This window comes from Etheostoma cragini, chromosome 22 (assembly GCF_013103735.1).
Source record: "Etheostoma cragini isolate CJK2018 chromosome 22, CSU_Ecrag_1.0, whole genome shotgun sequence".
Taxonomy (NCBI): domain Eukaryota; kingdom Metazoa; phylum Chordata; class Actinopteri; order Perciformes; family Percidae; genus Etheostoma; species Etheostoma cragini.
Genome location: NC_048428.1, coordinates 10,425,331 through 10,440,592, shown reverse-complemented (window position 1 = coordinate 10,440,592; position 15,262 = coordinate 10,425,331). Strand labels below are relative to the sequence as shown.

At 39.2% G+C, this 15,262-nt stretch overlaps 1 protein-coding gene across 4 annotated transcripts in view; it reads left to right on the top strand.

The window, feature by feature from the left end:
* tpk1 (thiamin pyrophosphokinase 1) overlaps positions 1-15,262 on the top strand; it is a 67,151-nt gene that overhangs the window by 39,688 nt on the left and 12,201 nt on the right. Inside the window, exons 8-9 of one of the 4 annotated variants that reach the window (XM_034861601.1) lie at positions 2,816-2,924; positions 12,835-12,864. In XM_034861601.1, coding sequence (XP_034717492.1) covers positions 2,816-2,924; positions 12,835-12,857 — 132 coding nt within the window. In that variant the 3' untranslated portion in view covers positions 12,858-12,864. Of the gene's footprint in view, positions 1-2,812; positions 2,925-12,834; positions 12,865-15,262 lie in introns of all 4 variants that reach the window. The other 3 variants (XM_034861600.1, XM_034861599.1, XM_034861598.1) reach the window with 3 other exon arrangements.

The window sequence follows — 15,262 nt, the reverse complement described above, 5'->3', positions numbered from 1 at the left end:
CCCACAGACGCAAACAATAGGTTTAACAAAGTCAGCCATCCTTCCCCTTCATCCATAGATAGTTCTTTATCAGATATTGCCATGTTCTGCCCATTAATTTTAGATGAATTATTTATAACTGTTGTTACCTTTACAGCTTCCGCTCTCCAAACCCTAGTTGGAAGCGAGCTGGTCTCAAACTTGGCTCGTGGCAGGTAACCTACGTCTAGTGGTCCAGGTTAACAGAGGCAAAGCACAAAACAGTGAGGCGTCGGTTGGTTGCAGCAATGAACCTCCACCTCCAAAAGGCTGGAAAGTGCTACGGGGAAATTGCCAAGCAGCTTGGTGAAAAAGGTCCACTATTTGAGCAATCATTAGAAAATGGAAGAAGCTAAACATGACTGTCAATCTCCCTGGGACTGGGGCTCTATGCAAGATCTCACGTTGTGGGATCTCAATGATCTTAAGAAAGGTGAGAAATCCACCCAGAACTACACAGGAGGAGCTGGTCAATGACCTGAAAAGAGCTGGGACCACCGTTTCCAGGGTTACTGTTGGTAATACACTAAGACGTCATGGTTTGAAATCATGCATGGCACGGAAGGTTCCCCTGCTTATACCAACACATGTCAAGGGCCCGTCTTAAGTTTGCCAATGACCATTTGGAGGATCCAGAGGAGTCATGGGAGAAAGTCATGTGGTCTGATGAGTACAAAATAGAACGTTTTGGTCATATTCCACTAACCGTGTTTGGAGGAAGAAGAATGTGTTACGGGACGTGACAGGAGGAGGACCCAAAAGCAGAGTCGGAGCAGGCGTGTAGAACTTCAACAAAAATCTTTATTATAGTCCCCAAAAAACACAAGGGAAGGCAAAGGCCAAAACACAGAGAATCCAACAAACACCCAAAGATCCAAAACGCAGAGCAGGGCAAGGCAATCACAAGGGATATCCTGGGGAAGTACTCACTGGGAAACACGGACGGAAGGAACAGGAAAACGTCAGGAACGTGGACGCTCACAGCATAAACAGCTCGAGGGAAAAACAATGATGCAGCACTAGACAAAGGGAACACAGAGGTTTAATACAAGAGGTAATGAGGTAATGAGGAACAGGTGAGACATCAGGTGAAACACATTAGGGTGGGGCTGGACAATAAGACAAGACAAGACCAGACAGGAAGCTGACTAAAAAATAAAACAGGAAACAGAACATACACAAGCACGGAAACACAAGACAGAATCTACAACACCAGACTAGCGGGAAAACCGGGACAAAAACACAGAGAAGGCCAAACAGGAAAAATACCCCAACAAAAAACCCAAACCATAACAGAATGATGAGTACCATCCCAAGAACACCATCCCTACTGGGAAGCACGGGGGGGCTAGCATCATGCTTTGGGGGTGTTTTTCTGCACATGGGACAGGGTGACTGCACTGTATTAAGGAGAGGATGACTGGGGACATGTATTGTGAGATTTTGGGGAACAACCTCCTTCCCTCAGTTAGAGCATTGAAGATGGGTTGAGGCTGAGCCTTAAAACTTTGCTTAATCATTGTTACTTACGATGTATCACTCACAGTGTTTCCGCACAGATGATTATTAATGTTGCACACAGGACTGTGCTGGCGACTTATGCCATGAAGACTGACGGCGCAGATTACACAATAAAGAAAGAGGGCGTAAATACTGAGAGGCTAAGAGAAGAGACAGGCTGGAGAAAACAACAGTGTTTGGAATCAGTTCAAACGTAATAAAAAAAAAAAAAAACTCTGTACAGTGTGTCTACTGCAAAATAAACTAGCTTTCCACAATACTAGCACAACATCAATGCAAACATCTCTAGAGAAAACATTGAGTCTAACTTAATCCTCCATTCCACGAAGCAGACCAGACAAAAATGAATCACAGAGTCGTATGGACGATGAAACTACACCAAACACAGCAACTACCAAAAGCACGGATAAGAAAATACGTAGTGGGAACCCCAATTTGATCTAAAGGAGAGCCAACTTGTTGACTATCCCTTCAAAATAAAAGCTGATTGTTGCGCACCATTTTCTCTCTCACTTCATGTCTCCATGACCAGCTGATCAACCATCTACTAGCATAAGTGTAACAGAGCAGTATGACATTGTAATTAAATATATTAATGAAAATAGATTGAGTATAACTAGTATTTACATTAAATTGCACAACTTAAGGTAATGTTTACGTATGTTTCGTATATGCCTTAATTTGAGGTTGTTATTGCATTTCAGAAAATGTTTTCTTTAAAAACAATGTAAAATGGCACTTAAATGCACTTAAAATGTTTAGTTTTTTGAAATATATTATAAGCAATGTGCGCAATAAAAACCTCGCTTTATGTAATAATGTAATAATAGGTAGAATACTTGATCACTAAAATAATTGACAGCTGCAGCCCTACACTTACTGCTTTTCAAGTTAAACAAGCTGGCTGTTAGTACTGTCATGGGATGTCGGTAAATAATAGTTTGACTCCCTGAGACACACAGTAAAATGGAATACAATTCAAAAGGCCAGGGTCTCCTTTTTAAGTATGAGCAGGAACTGAAAATGGGTTGCAGCATTGACAGTGCAATCATTTATTTTAATGAGCTGTTGTCCCTGGGCGGTGAGTCTCAGTTTCTCATTTGGGTCTGGGAAAGTTTAAGAAGTCTTGCTCCACATTTGTTTTCTCCTTTATTTATTTATTTATTTATTTATTTATTTATTCTATTTCATTGTTAAAACCTGCCAACGACACGCACGCACACACACACACATTTATGTTCACATTTATGTTCACATTTATGCTGTGTGTCAGCAGGGCAGACATAAACTGGAGGTGAACACAGGCCTGGAGGGTGACTGGTGCAGCCTCATTCCAGTAGGTGGACCCTGCCAAACAAGCACTTCTGGACTGAAATGGAACCTGAGTGAGTTTTTTTTTCATTCTTAGCATTTGAATGATGCTCTGCAGCCAAAAATATTTGTAGGCTCAGTAAAAAGCCACACAACACCATTCAATTCGTGCTCGTGCACAGGGCAGGGGAAAGGCCAGGGATGTATAAAGGGAAAGGCAGTTGGACTAGGCATGGGCCGGTTTCAAGGTACACTGCAGTTTGGAAAAGTCAAGGTTTTAAGAGCCACTAACATTTTCCATCAGAGCATTCAGAAGGTATGAGCTTTTTTATGTAATGTGTTGTATATGTGTTTATGAGTGCTCAAGGAGAGAAACTGTAGTTTAGTAATCTGTCTCCCTGCCAGGGTGCAGTGTGTTTAAAAATAATGGCGATTTTTTACCTGATATTTAAAAAATAATAAATGTTAAAGCTGTATTTGCAATTGTCCCTATCAAAGACCAGATGCTTAATTTGCTCCAGTCAAATGGAGCTGCATTTAAGATAGCTTTCATATATTGAAGATGCATACATGCCACAATGAGCTTTTTATTTTCTTGAACATTTTGTGGAAATTCAATCAGATACCCAACTGAGAACCTCTGTGCTCTAACTCCCCTTTAAGCATTATAGCCAGCTGTATTCGTAATGAGTTGGCACAAACCATCCTGCCACCAGTACGAAGGAAACCTGGACTGTCAGTGGAGTTGCATAATGTGTCTGCTTCTTGGTGGGGGTCCACTCTCGGTGTTTGTATATGCATGTGTGTATGTGTCTGGGAGTCTATACACTTGAGAGAGCACGCCTGTGTGTCCATGCTTGTTTCAACATGTCTGAATGCTTGTTTGAGTGTGTGTGTGTGTGTGTGTGTTTGTTGTATTTATTAATTTGTTTTTTTTGTGCTTGTTTTTTGATCAGCTACAGTGTGTTGTATATTTACTCAGCACACCTAGATTGCCTTCTGCATGGTAATGAGAGGGACTTTATACATGGAGAGTCCTATGCAGATAAGCCAGTAATAACAAGATGCATAATTAATCATATGCATATTTAGAAGACTGGAAGTAATGATCACCCGTTGGGTTTGGGACGAAAGACCAGGATAGGAAACAAAAATAGGAATATAAGGGTATTTTCATGTTTGACTGATGAGCGTTCACAGAGCAACAGTGCATCTTGCAATACCATTTTTCGTTGATTTGTTTTTACCAATTAAATGTGTGTCTTGTCTTTGCATGGTTTTCAATGCAACTTGCTCAGGGGCCCAAATCCGCTTTGTGCCACTTTTGAGTGACACTAAGACTCTTTAGAAGTCAATTGAAATGATCTCCCATGTTCAAAGACTTTCTGTGATGAAAAATACATGATATTCCTATGAAGAAAGAATTTTGGGCTGTCAGCCATTTCAGCCTTGTTGCCCCAAAGGGGACTTTTTACTTGCATCCACAGCTTGTTTTAACTTTTGCTTTAAAGAATAAAATTCTGCAATGATTCATGGTGTTTTGATGTAGAGTGTAAATGTGGAATAAGTAGTCGGTTATTACCCAACTTGGTTGTACTCCAGGGGAATGCGCAAGATGAGTAGAAATACCCTTGGCCCAAGTAAATGATATCATGTGTTCATTTTTTTATGTTAGTTAGTTTAATAATTGATATTGTTGTGAAATCAGATCAGACACAGTGCACACGTGTGCTCACAGAGCTGCGCTTGAGCTCGCAGTGTGAGGGTACAGATTTTATCTTGTCGAATGTTTGTCAAAGTTTGTCTTGAGTATCTATCATTTTTATTTCCTCTGCTGCTTAAAATGTTTGGTTTTGAAATAAAATGGCAAACCAATAAAATATGGTACTCAGTTACAATTTTAAAATGTCTCTTAATGTTAATGCAAATAGTTTTTCAGATTGTAGTATCACATAATGCACACAGTTAGAACGAGCAAATTGACCAAAATAAATATTACAGAAATTATCTTTAGTGATGCTAAGTGTTATTTACTGAGATATCCAAAGTAATCTTATGGTAACATCAAATGAATGTCCATCACATTCACACCAAGTCTAAAAGGTTCAACAGCAGATATTTACACATCTGGTATATATGATGTCATACTGCAACAAATGTCAGTGAGATTTACTTCATTTAAACTAGAAAATAGTGAACCACAATATCTCTCTTTTAAAAGTATACACTGCTATACCTTAATTGGGGGAAATACCAGCACAACAAGCAACATTTAATTTACCTCCTTTGTATCGGAGTAGTGGAAGAAGTTAAGTGGTAGATATCTTATAAACACAAGAAAAATCTAGCTAGAAAAAACAAATCTAGGTAGATACTGTACATTGGAGAAATGTTCTTGATCGTTTAAGACCTGAAGGAATGGCAGAGACAGCATGAGAGTGGCAACTTTACTGGAACCTTGGAGCACATGGGGCATTATCTTGCACTCAGCACAGCGCAAAGCCCAACACAAGGTTTCTTTGCTAGTTTAAGGCCGTTGTTAATTTCCGATCCAGCACCCTCATCGTTTAAATAGCAAATGCACCTGTGCCTATGTGTGCGCCCATGGGCGTGCTGATCTTACAGGGAAGTGTGTTCAGGAGCATTGTTGGCGTATTGCTGTTTTTAGGCAGCAGAAAGTGATCGAGCCACTGACCAATAAAAACCTGGTCTAAGGTCAATAACGCAGCATTTCATTATTATTTTAACAGTGAATTAACAAAATGAGACTAGGCTTGTGCACCTCGTGCACACACTATGCTTGTTACACACACACACAAATGTGCAGCAGCATACAAAAAGGCAAACATTTAAAAATCAAAATATCACAATGTGAAGAAGTATTATGATATGATTGGCTTGTGCGCTTTCACTTCAAGCACGAGCAGATTAGTTTCTTCTCCTGAAACTCTCTCCTTCCTGCTTAGCAAATCCGCCATCATAATAGCAATGTGCCAAGGTACAAACCCACCTGGCTTTTAAAGGGAATGGGAGATGACACTCTGATTGGTTTGTTTGATGTTACGCCCAAAACACACCTATGATTAATTAAGACACTAAGTACAACCCTTTTGAACCATGCGCCTGGCACACAAACAGTTTCCGCTGTTAAACTAGCAAAAGTGGATTTGTGCACGCCCTAAACGCAGCTGCACCAGGCACTTTACGCCATGCGATTAGATCGTTAATATAGGGCCCATGGGATGGCACATGATGCCCCATGGTAGAAGTAGAAAGGAGTTACTGCAGTCAACTCCTGAATGTCACGGCGGAAGCAATTTGCAGATAACGTTAGATCAGTTGAGGCATAAAAATGTAACATACAATTAAATCAGGCATTTGAAGTTAGTAAGAGGGGGTAGTTAGTGAACATTGACATGGGAGCTGAAAAGCAAAGTGCTTAGCAGTTGAATAGAAACTGACATCAGGAGAAAGTAACAAACTTAATTTTGCTCATGTTGTTGTGTCCAATGAATTAATGTTTTTCAAAGCTGTCCCTATAAAAAACAAACTTCCACACTCAATTTTAGTTTTAATCCTAAAAACAAAGGCGTTCAACAGATAAGAGCTAATTCTTTAACGACTAAGCCTGCTGAAAACATGGTTATTTTGGCAGGTTTTTGATGCAAGGTTGTGCGGTCGCTGCCAGAGAGCTACAGTGCTATTATGATTTTACCATTGTCGAGGTAAGTATATAAAATGATTTTTTTATTTGTATCACTCAGCACCACAGTAGAGGTTGAATGCACAGGCTTTGCATAGCAAACTCTTCAGATCCTTCAGCCCGTGAGGCAGTGAGGGAGAAGGAAAGGGAGGAGGAAGGGCAATCTGCAACATTAAGCGGCAGTGGAGAGAGCTGTGGATGGCCGTGGCTCAAGAGAGTCTTTGTTGAGACTGCTGTCTAATGAAAGGACTGCACTGCGGTAATGATACTAAAGGAAGGGAGTGTACTTCTAAATAATGAAGTGACTGCGGTGTAGCAGAGGTAACAATGTAGGAGGGGAGTGTCAAGCTTATAATGGAGTGAGGGCTATGTGCTAATAGCCATGCAGGAGGGCAGTGTATGTTGTGTAAAGTGCCTTAAATTTAATGTGGTGATGAGAGTGCTGGCTGGAGAGACAGATGGACTTCTGAGCTGACATAAGTCTGGCATCGCTCTCACTCACATACTAAGATGTACTAATTCACACTGTCTCTCATTCTCAACTGACATTTCTTTTTTCGCCTCATTCTTCCCCTTTACCTTCCAATTTGCTCTCATCCTGTCTCTCCCTAGCACTCCTGCTATCTTCCCTCTCATTATTAGATACTCTGACAGCTGAGCTACTTATCACCTTCTGTATGTTGCATTCATTTTCAATCACCCGTTATAAAATCCCCCTCTGTAACTGTCAGTAAATACGGTCAATGTCTGTGTGCACACATATTGCTTTTCATGCTATTGCTTGTGTTGATGTGTCCATACATGAGTGAGCTTGCATTTGTGCATTTATTTTAAGATAGGGTGTGGGATGTGGATAGTAGGTCAAGGCAATATTCCCTGATTTCCTATCACTGATTTTTCTTTAAATACATGTTAATATGTCACATACAAACAAACAGTTGTTGATGTCTATTTAAATGTATTTTTGTGTTATAGTTACTAATACTTTATACAATACAGTAAACATGAATACAGAATAGGGTCACAGCATTTCTTCTAAGGAGGTGTCTATATTATTTGCATTTGGTGCATGTGTAAATGAAATGACCTAAGAGAATAAGGTAATGTAAAGCCCTGCGGTCAAACGTGTATTAAGATCTTTCAATATGGTGAAACACATACTTCTATGGTGTAAATTCTGCATTGTTTGTTTTGTAATTTAGATCCCCATTAGCTACTGTATTGTAACAGCAGCTACTCCTCCCAGGATCCCTAAATCCCTGCATAGTAAACTCAGCATTATGTACATTTTTACAGCACTAATTATGTTGCTGCAGCAAGATAGTCATTTTATACTCACTAACTAATTTTGTTTATACACCTGCAACACAGAATGGTTGAGTGAGGTGAAGACGGGGTGACAGACAAAGGGAGAGTGTGACAGAAAGAGAGCAAGTCAGCAAGAAAAAAAACAAATGCAAGGAGAGAAAAGAGTGATTTTGGAAAAGAAGTGAGAGCAGGGTGAAAGGTAATGATGGAACGACATATGAGAGGGAAAGAAAGAGACGTGGCAGGCTTTATTCATTTGTAATGGCACACCAATGCACAACACACAAACAAACACACAAACACACACACACACACACACACACACACACACACACACACACAGACAGATACATACTAACTCGTTGTAATGTAGGCAATTTCCAACAAAGTATTCTTTGCCTTTCCTTTTTGTACAAAATGTTCTTGTTCAGTGATTCTCTCATTTAATCCTCCTCTTCTCTGCTCACTACTTTTCTAGTTCCAATTATTTGATATCAGGTTACATAACTGCTTCCACAGGTGAGGTGTTTTTGCAGTTGAGTGAGTTTGTAGCTTGGACGAATCACCACAGTAGATTGCCAGTGCATTGGCCAATAAATCTGCTTCATCTAGTTATTTAGTTCTTCTAGTTTAACTCCACCTCTCAACCTCCTACTAGTTACTGTTTACCTAATCTCTTTTGATACTTGTGTAAATCGTGTTCCATATTCAGTATGTCAGACAAAAGCAGTGCACATTTGTTGCATGTTTGAGTAAATTGGTAAATTCCTGCAATCCAACTTGAATTTTCAACCATGCTCTTAACCAGGGTTCAAAATAGGTGTAGCACTGTTTAGCTCTGACAGGGTGAACACAGGTTTATTAATCAGCAAAACAATTAGGATGTGCTTATTATTAAAGTATTACAGGGTTGCTGTAACCTCTAAAGAAGATAAAGAAGCTGTTGGATGCTACAGCCAGCAGCCGGTTAGCTTAGCATTAAGACTGGAAACAAGAGGACACAGCTAGCCTAAAACATTTGTTGTTGTTTTTACGGAGGACTGTGCTGAACTGTTTCTTAGCCGAACATACAGAGACTTCCTGTAACGTCCCCGGGAGGTTGTCAGGAAACTAGTAGAGACTCCAGGAAGTAACTGTGCCAGGCCGAAGCACTTAGCCCCATGTAAAACCATAACAATTAGTGTTTTTACTTCTTTTCCCAACATGTCAAACTACTAATTCCAACCAATGCTCTCTACTATTCCAGTGATGCACAGGTGAGGGTAACATATCCAGAAACACACTTATATGTTAACAACGAAAACTTCAAGCTGCAGGTAGTAAACATTGAGGTAAACAATGCAGGTTTCAAACATTTTAAGAAAAATCTGAAAGGAAAGGCATTAAACCTGTTTGTTAGACCTTAGTGATACACAACATATTAATATTGAGTGTAAACACTTTGTTTACAAGAAAACTCCACAAGGTACTTTTTAAATCTTAGTAGTATGACATAATAGCAAAACAAATTGTATATTTTCCTTGTCATCTTGATGCTCTGCTATATATAAAGTAATCTTGCCCAAACCAGGCCTCCACCTTCTTTTAAAATAGATGATTAAGACAATAAATTTAATTTGTAATGTTCTTAATATTTACGCAAAGTGCTACATAATACAACAGGTAAGTGCTAAAAATAAAAACACATGGAGTGCATGTGAAACAAAAATAAAGTAGGAAAAAAACAATGACGAAAAGGGCAAGAGTTCAATCAAAAGCTCTCCTAAAAAGGTGGGTTTTAAGACCATGTTTAAAAGCTTTCACGGTCTGCAATTAAGACAAATGATACCATTACTTGCGGTCAAGGATGGTTTCTCTTTGACGCTGCTGCTGCTCCTCCTGCCCTGGTCTTACTTTGACAGCACTTTTCTTGCGGCTTGTGACATCTGCCAAAGAGTAGGACATGCTCCAGGGTTTCTGTGTCTGGCTCCACTGACTGCTATGGTTTGGAGCCCTTATGCAATAATGTCACTCTGGAGGTGAGGAGTAAGGCCTTTTCCACTCTCATACCAATGGCTGATTCTCTGCTGAAGAAGCAATTTTTCTTTTCTAATGTGTTTTCAAATAGGAAATATGTAAATCATAGTTCAGCCTGGACAAAATTAAATTCACAGTCTTATAAGCAGAACAGTAATTATGCTCCCACTCCTAATCCGCCTGTTTAATTGCTTGTCAACTGATGGACCTGGAAATGTGTATTGTAGTAATATCTTAAGAATTCAACCCTCAAACTTAAAAAAAAGCAATCAATAATACTTACTTTTGTACTCATGCTAATTCAATCTCTTCTATAATTACTATTTATATATATATATATATATATAGGTGGCTGATTTTCTCTATCTACTTCTTAGTAGCCATCATTAGATACCAGTTGGAATTTACAGGTTTTACCTTATGTTTGTTCATTTTAGTTCTATTGGTCTGCTGCTTTGTTGTAATAGTGTACATTTTCTTCTGAAGTCTGTACTTTTAATTCAAGCACATAGGCATAAATCCCGTATAATCCGTATTAAAACAATACAAACCCCCCCAAAAAAGTTTTTGTTTAAGTCTTAGAAACATTTTGAGTCCCCCCTCCCTTGCATTACGTTGGTTTGGTCACATCGGGCAGTGACTAGGCCTGGCAAACTTGATTCCTTTTAAGGATTTGGGTTATTCTGGCTCGCTAAACCAATCCGGGTTGTACGTGTCACAACAAGAATGGGTGCTTATAGAAATAATAACGTCACTATGTCACAGGCAAATGAGACAGAAAGAACTGAGGAACAGGGAGACCAGGGACAGTCTAGGGGTAGAGTCTCAGGTAACTGTGTTAAGTTTATATTTTTGGAGGTGTGTTGCTGTCGGGGTTAGCAGATGAGCTTTACCAGTGGCTCACTAATTTACGTTATGATCAGCTAATTTAACAAGTGTAGCCTACTAAAACATTGTATTTCTTTTATATGGGGACACTTTTTCAAAATAAGTCATTATGTTAAATGTATTTTTGTGGCTTGATTGTAAACAACTTAAAAATATATATAAACGGTTTTAAAGAAGAATATTTTGCTCAATTTAGTCAGTGTTTTCATTGAATCAAGAGAAACACTGAAAAGAAGGATATTGGTACAGTCTCCATACTACACTAATGATAGTGTTAAAGCTTTTCTCTGTGTACACATATCCTCTAAAAACATTAATTGTATTATTTGTGTCCCTTTTCAAAAATTGCTCTTCAGGAATTGTACGTCTATTATTTACGCCCATGGTCAGGCAGTACATCTGTTCCCTTCTTGGACCAAACATTGCAGCGGCCATCTGTGGGAGCTTAGTTTGTTTTTAGCTTCATGTGCTTGTTTCACCTGCAAAGATGTCAGCCTCAAGATAAATGCTAAAACATGAAGTGTACACATTTCCATTTAGAGCTCAATATGAACCACACATTGTGTGAATTTGGTTTGCTTTAGAGAGATCTGACTTTGTTTTGCTTGATTATACAGCATATGCACACCCAATTGTTAAGTTCTCAGGAGAGGTTTAACAATACAAAGGGTGAAAACCTTTAAAAGGTAAAGCTTTTCAGGTCTTTTGAATTTAACATCAGGCTTCTACTATAGGCTGTTTTAAATGTTTTTAGTTGTATATGCAAAGTCGGAAGTGCAGTTCATCCTACTTTACTCCGGAGTTTTAGAAGAGAAAAAGATAAAGCAGGATTAGTATGGTGAGCATACATTTGTGTCTCATATTAAATAGCGCCCCTATTCAGTTCCAAAATATCCTGCAAAATGTTGCACTTTCCTGCAAGCTTAAAGCTATAGTGCACAACAATTTCATACTAATGAAAGTCCGTTACATTTACGCCATTGTCAAATGAGTTGATACAAAGCTCATAAAGCATATCAGCTCCACATAACTCACTCTGTTTTGCTCGGTATGGATATGTTTACAAAATGGTGAAGTTCGACAAAATTCGCAAGCAGAAGCTCGAGTGATGCGTCTATTATCACCGCTGATAAACAACAACAGCGAGGGAGACAAAGAGGACATAACAATTACAAGATGAAGAGTTGATCATGTTTTTTCAATCATCTGTGTCCTAATTAATTTGATGGGATTACTATAAAATGTGTGGAGGAGGGGTGGGAGTAGTGCACGGTCACGAAGGCTTGCCTCATGTGGATGTTCAGACAGTGTTTTGGTCATTACTTATAATTCCTCATGGGGGCGCCAGAAAAGTATGCACTATAGCCTTCAATATTTGTAGCATAAGCAATGGAAGACTCAGACTAAGGCTGTAGTATTTTCCTCATAGCATTGACTGTAGAAGCTCAAACTGGGTTACTGATACCAAACATTATGCAAAATAAGGGTTACTTGTGCTCTTGATTGACCATGCCCGAGAACATAAACCCACACACAGCTTTTGTGGGCCAGGTTCCGTAGTGTTGATTGGTGCAGAAACACTTTAAGACCCCAGCCAATTTATTTGCATTAAGTAGCCCTAACCTCTACTATTCCCTGTTCATTTTTATTTGCTGTTTTGCATTCCTTTGCCCTTGCTGTACCCCGCAGAAAATTAAGTGGCAGTGGACCGCCCATTGCAAATAACCACCGTAACATTAATCCGATGTAAAGGGATGCCATTGAGTCTCCAGAGCCATGAAAGCCGGACATGCTCAACTCTAGCACAACAACCTTCAGATGTACTGTACTAACGTCTATGTGTGCATGTGTGTCTTCAGTTATTTGGATATTGGGCTTTGCTCTTGCATTATATATTTGTTCACACTGATTATAATGTTTAGCAGTGTTTGGCATTAAATCTTGCAGAGCTAGGGATATATTCAGCTCGGCAAGCCTCATACCCACACTATAGCTTATTGAAGATACTAAGTACTGTAGTTGGGATGTTAATGATGTATTATTTTTTTGCGTTTTTCATCCCTGTTTAGAAACAACTGTGGCAAACGCATGAAGTCAAGGTCATTATCCCTTTCCTTAACACACACCTACACATCACTACGTCATGCTTATTTCCCCTTAAAGCCTGTGCGTCAGGGGGCCCAGACACAAGCATGTGCAATAAGCATGCAGCAAAGCTTCTCTATTACCTTGTGCAAACATTTAATGGCACCGTATACTTATGCCAAACGCACACAGATTATAGATGAAGTGGAAGGAGAAGCCAATGCAAAGCGTGTAAGTAAGGAGCCATATATTTAACCAACTAAAAGCCCACTGAACCTTGAACAGTGATTGTTATTTAAAATACAACTATATGAGAATGCCTAACAAATGAACCCTGTTTTATCACCCCACTAACAACAACAACATGTATCTACAGGTTACACTGAGTGTTGTATGTTATGCATAGTTTATTTTTGTGAAACTGCCCTACATAAAGGTACAATAATATCCACTGTGAAAGTTTTCAACTAACAGTATCCCTTGACATGAATAGAAACTGAGCCTTCATGATGAGTTTGGATTTTAGGGCAAGACATCAGCAGGTGTGGGTGGATGATGGAGAGGTAGGGGGTCTCATGTAGTTTTTTTTAGGCCTCTGTAATGCTGCGGCTCAAAAACATGAATCTATTGGTAGGTGATGCATTTTCCTGAAATTTTCCAGACTGAAAAAATGAATTTCCCAAAGGGGACAAATAAAGTACATTATTATTAGTATTTAGGCTCCATTCGTTGGAGCCAGTTGCACACTAAATAAAACATTGGATTCAGGATATACTGTTTTGGAACATTATTAGTATTTTATTCAGGAAGAGGGTTTAGAGGGGTTGTATTTGGAGAATAAATTCATACATTCACACAGCATGACTGATTTATTTTGTCCATAAATGGGACCATTTTCCCCAGTGCGATGAATCTCCAGTGTGTGAGGGAGACGCTGGTGTCATTGGCTGGAAAGGGCATCACAAAACCCATTTGTTATACCTGGAATATCTATTGCACAGGTCATATTGTTATAGGACTATTCAATTTGATCAATGTAGATATGAATAGGAACTACAATGTATTAAACTTGCTAAAATACAATTTTTTGTATGGTTTGGATGGACACTTTAAGCCTGCTTTATCATGTTGAGACATTTTACAACTTTTATTGGTTAGTTTGACTTTTCAAACTCCCATGTATTTTGAAAGCCACTTTCTGTTAGAGGGTTCTGTCTTAGTTTAATTGTTCATTTTCTCCCCTGTCCTTTGCTTTTATGGATATTGCTTTTGTAGAGTTGTTCAGTGCATTTACCGTTGTGATATGAAGCTACTTTTAGGAGATACAATGTTCCTTGGCAGTCATTAAAAGGATTTGTTGTTTACAAAAGAGTTCAAGCTATACAGACACAAGACTGTCTGAATAAAAGACAGTGTGGCTGTTTCACATCAAACACTCATTGTACTCAGTTAAATGGCCCATTCATTTAATGTGTTACCTCTGGTTTCAGGTAATGTCTTTGGGGACGGCTATCTTCCGGCTTTACGGCCTGTTGAATGGCCAGTGAAAAAATACATTTGTGAAGTCATGACAGTCTCATGATCTTTGACAGTTGAATCCATTCTACTGCCAGAAGACTAGGATTCTTATTTTATCATGATTTGGGATTTTATATTGCAATAATGTTTTATGACAGTGCTACTTAAAGATGTGGCAATATCTAGTCCAAATAAACCTATGTGGCCTGGATGTCCCCAAAGTTCATCAAGTTCGCAATGGTATCGCATGTTTTGTCAGTTTTTTAGCTGATTTTATAATATTTTAGGGTATCACATCTATGATATCTACATTTTTAGTATGACTTTGTCCTGAGTGAGGCCACTCACATTGTACTGTTTATTGATCCCCAAGGGGAAATTCAAGAAATCTAAATTCTCACTCAGTAGTTTTGAAATACAATGTGGAGCTCAGTCGAAACCACGGCAGCCACAGTTCAAGTGACCAACACATGCCTCAGGCTTAGTATTTAAACACTTATTCCCCATTATGCCTCTCATTGGCTGCCATCTATTATGCTCCTTAAGAAGTAAATGTGGGTCAAGAGCTATTGTCAGAGATGAAAGTCCCCCAAGTAAGTAAAAAGCAGTGCATGATTATGGTTATGAAGGTCATTGAGACAATAGGGGTCAATCTGTGTGACTGACAGAACGACAGTCCTCCGATTGTTTGTGTTACGTGCTGCGTGTGTGTCCAAGTGCTTGTTACATTCCGCGTGTGTGTCCGAGTGTTTGTGTTACGTCCTTAGTCATTTCTTTGTGACACAGCCCTCTCCCATCAGACAGCTTAGTATTAAAATGCCTTCATCCTGCAGCAACTCAGTCTAAGTTATGGCCTCTAGCAGTGTGTGTGTGTGTGTGTGTGTGTGTGTGTGT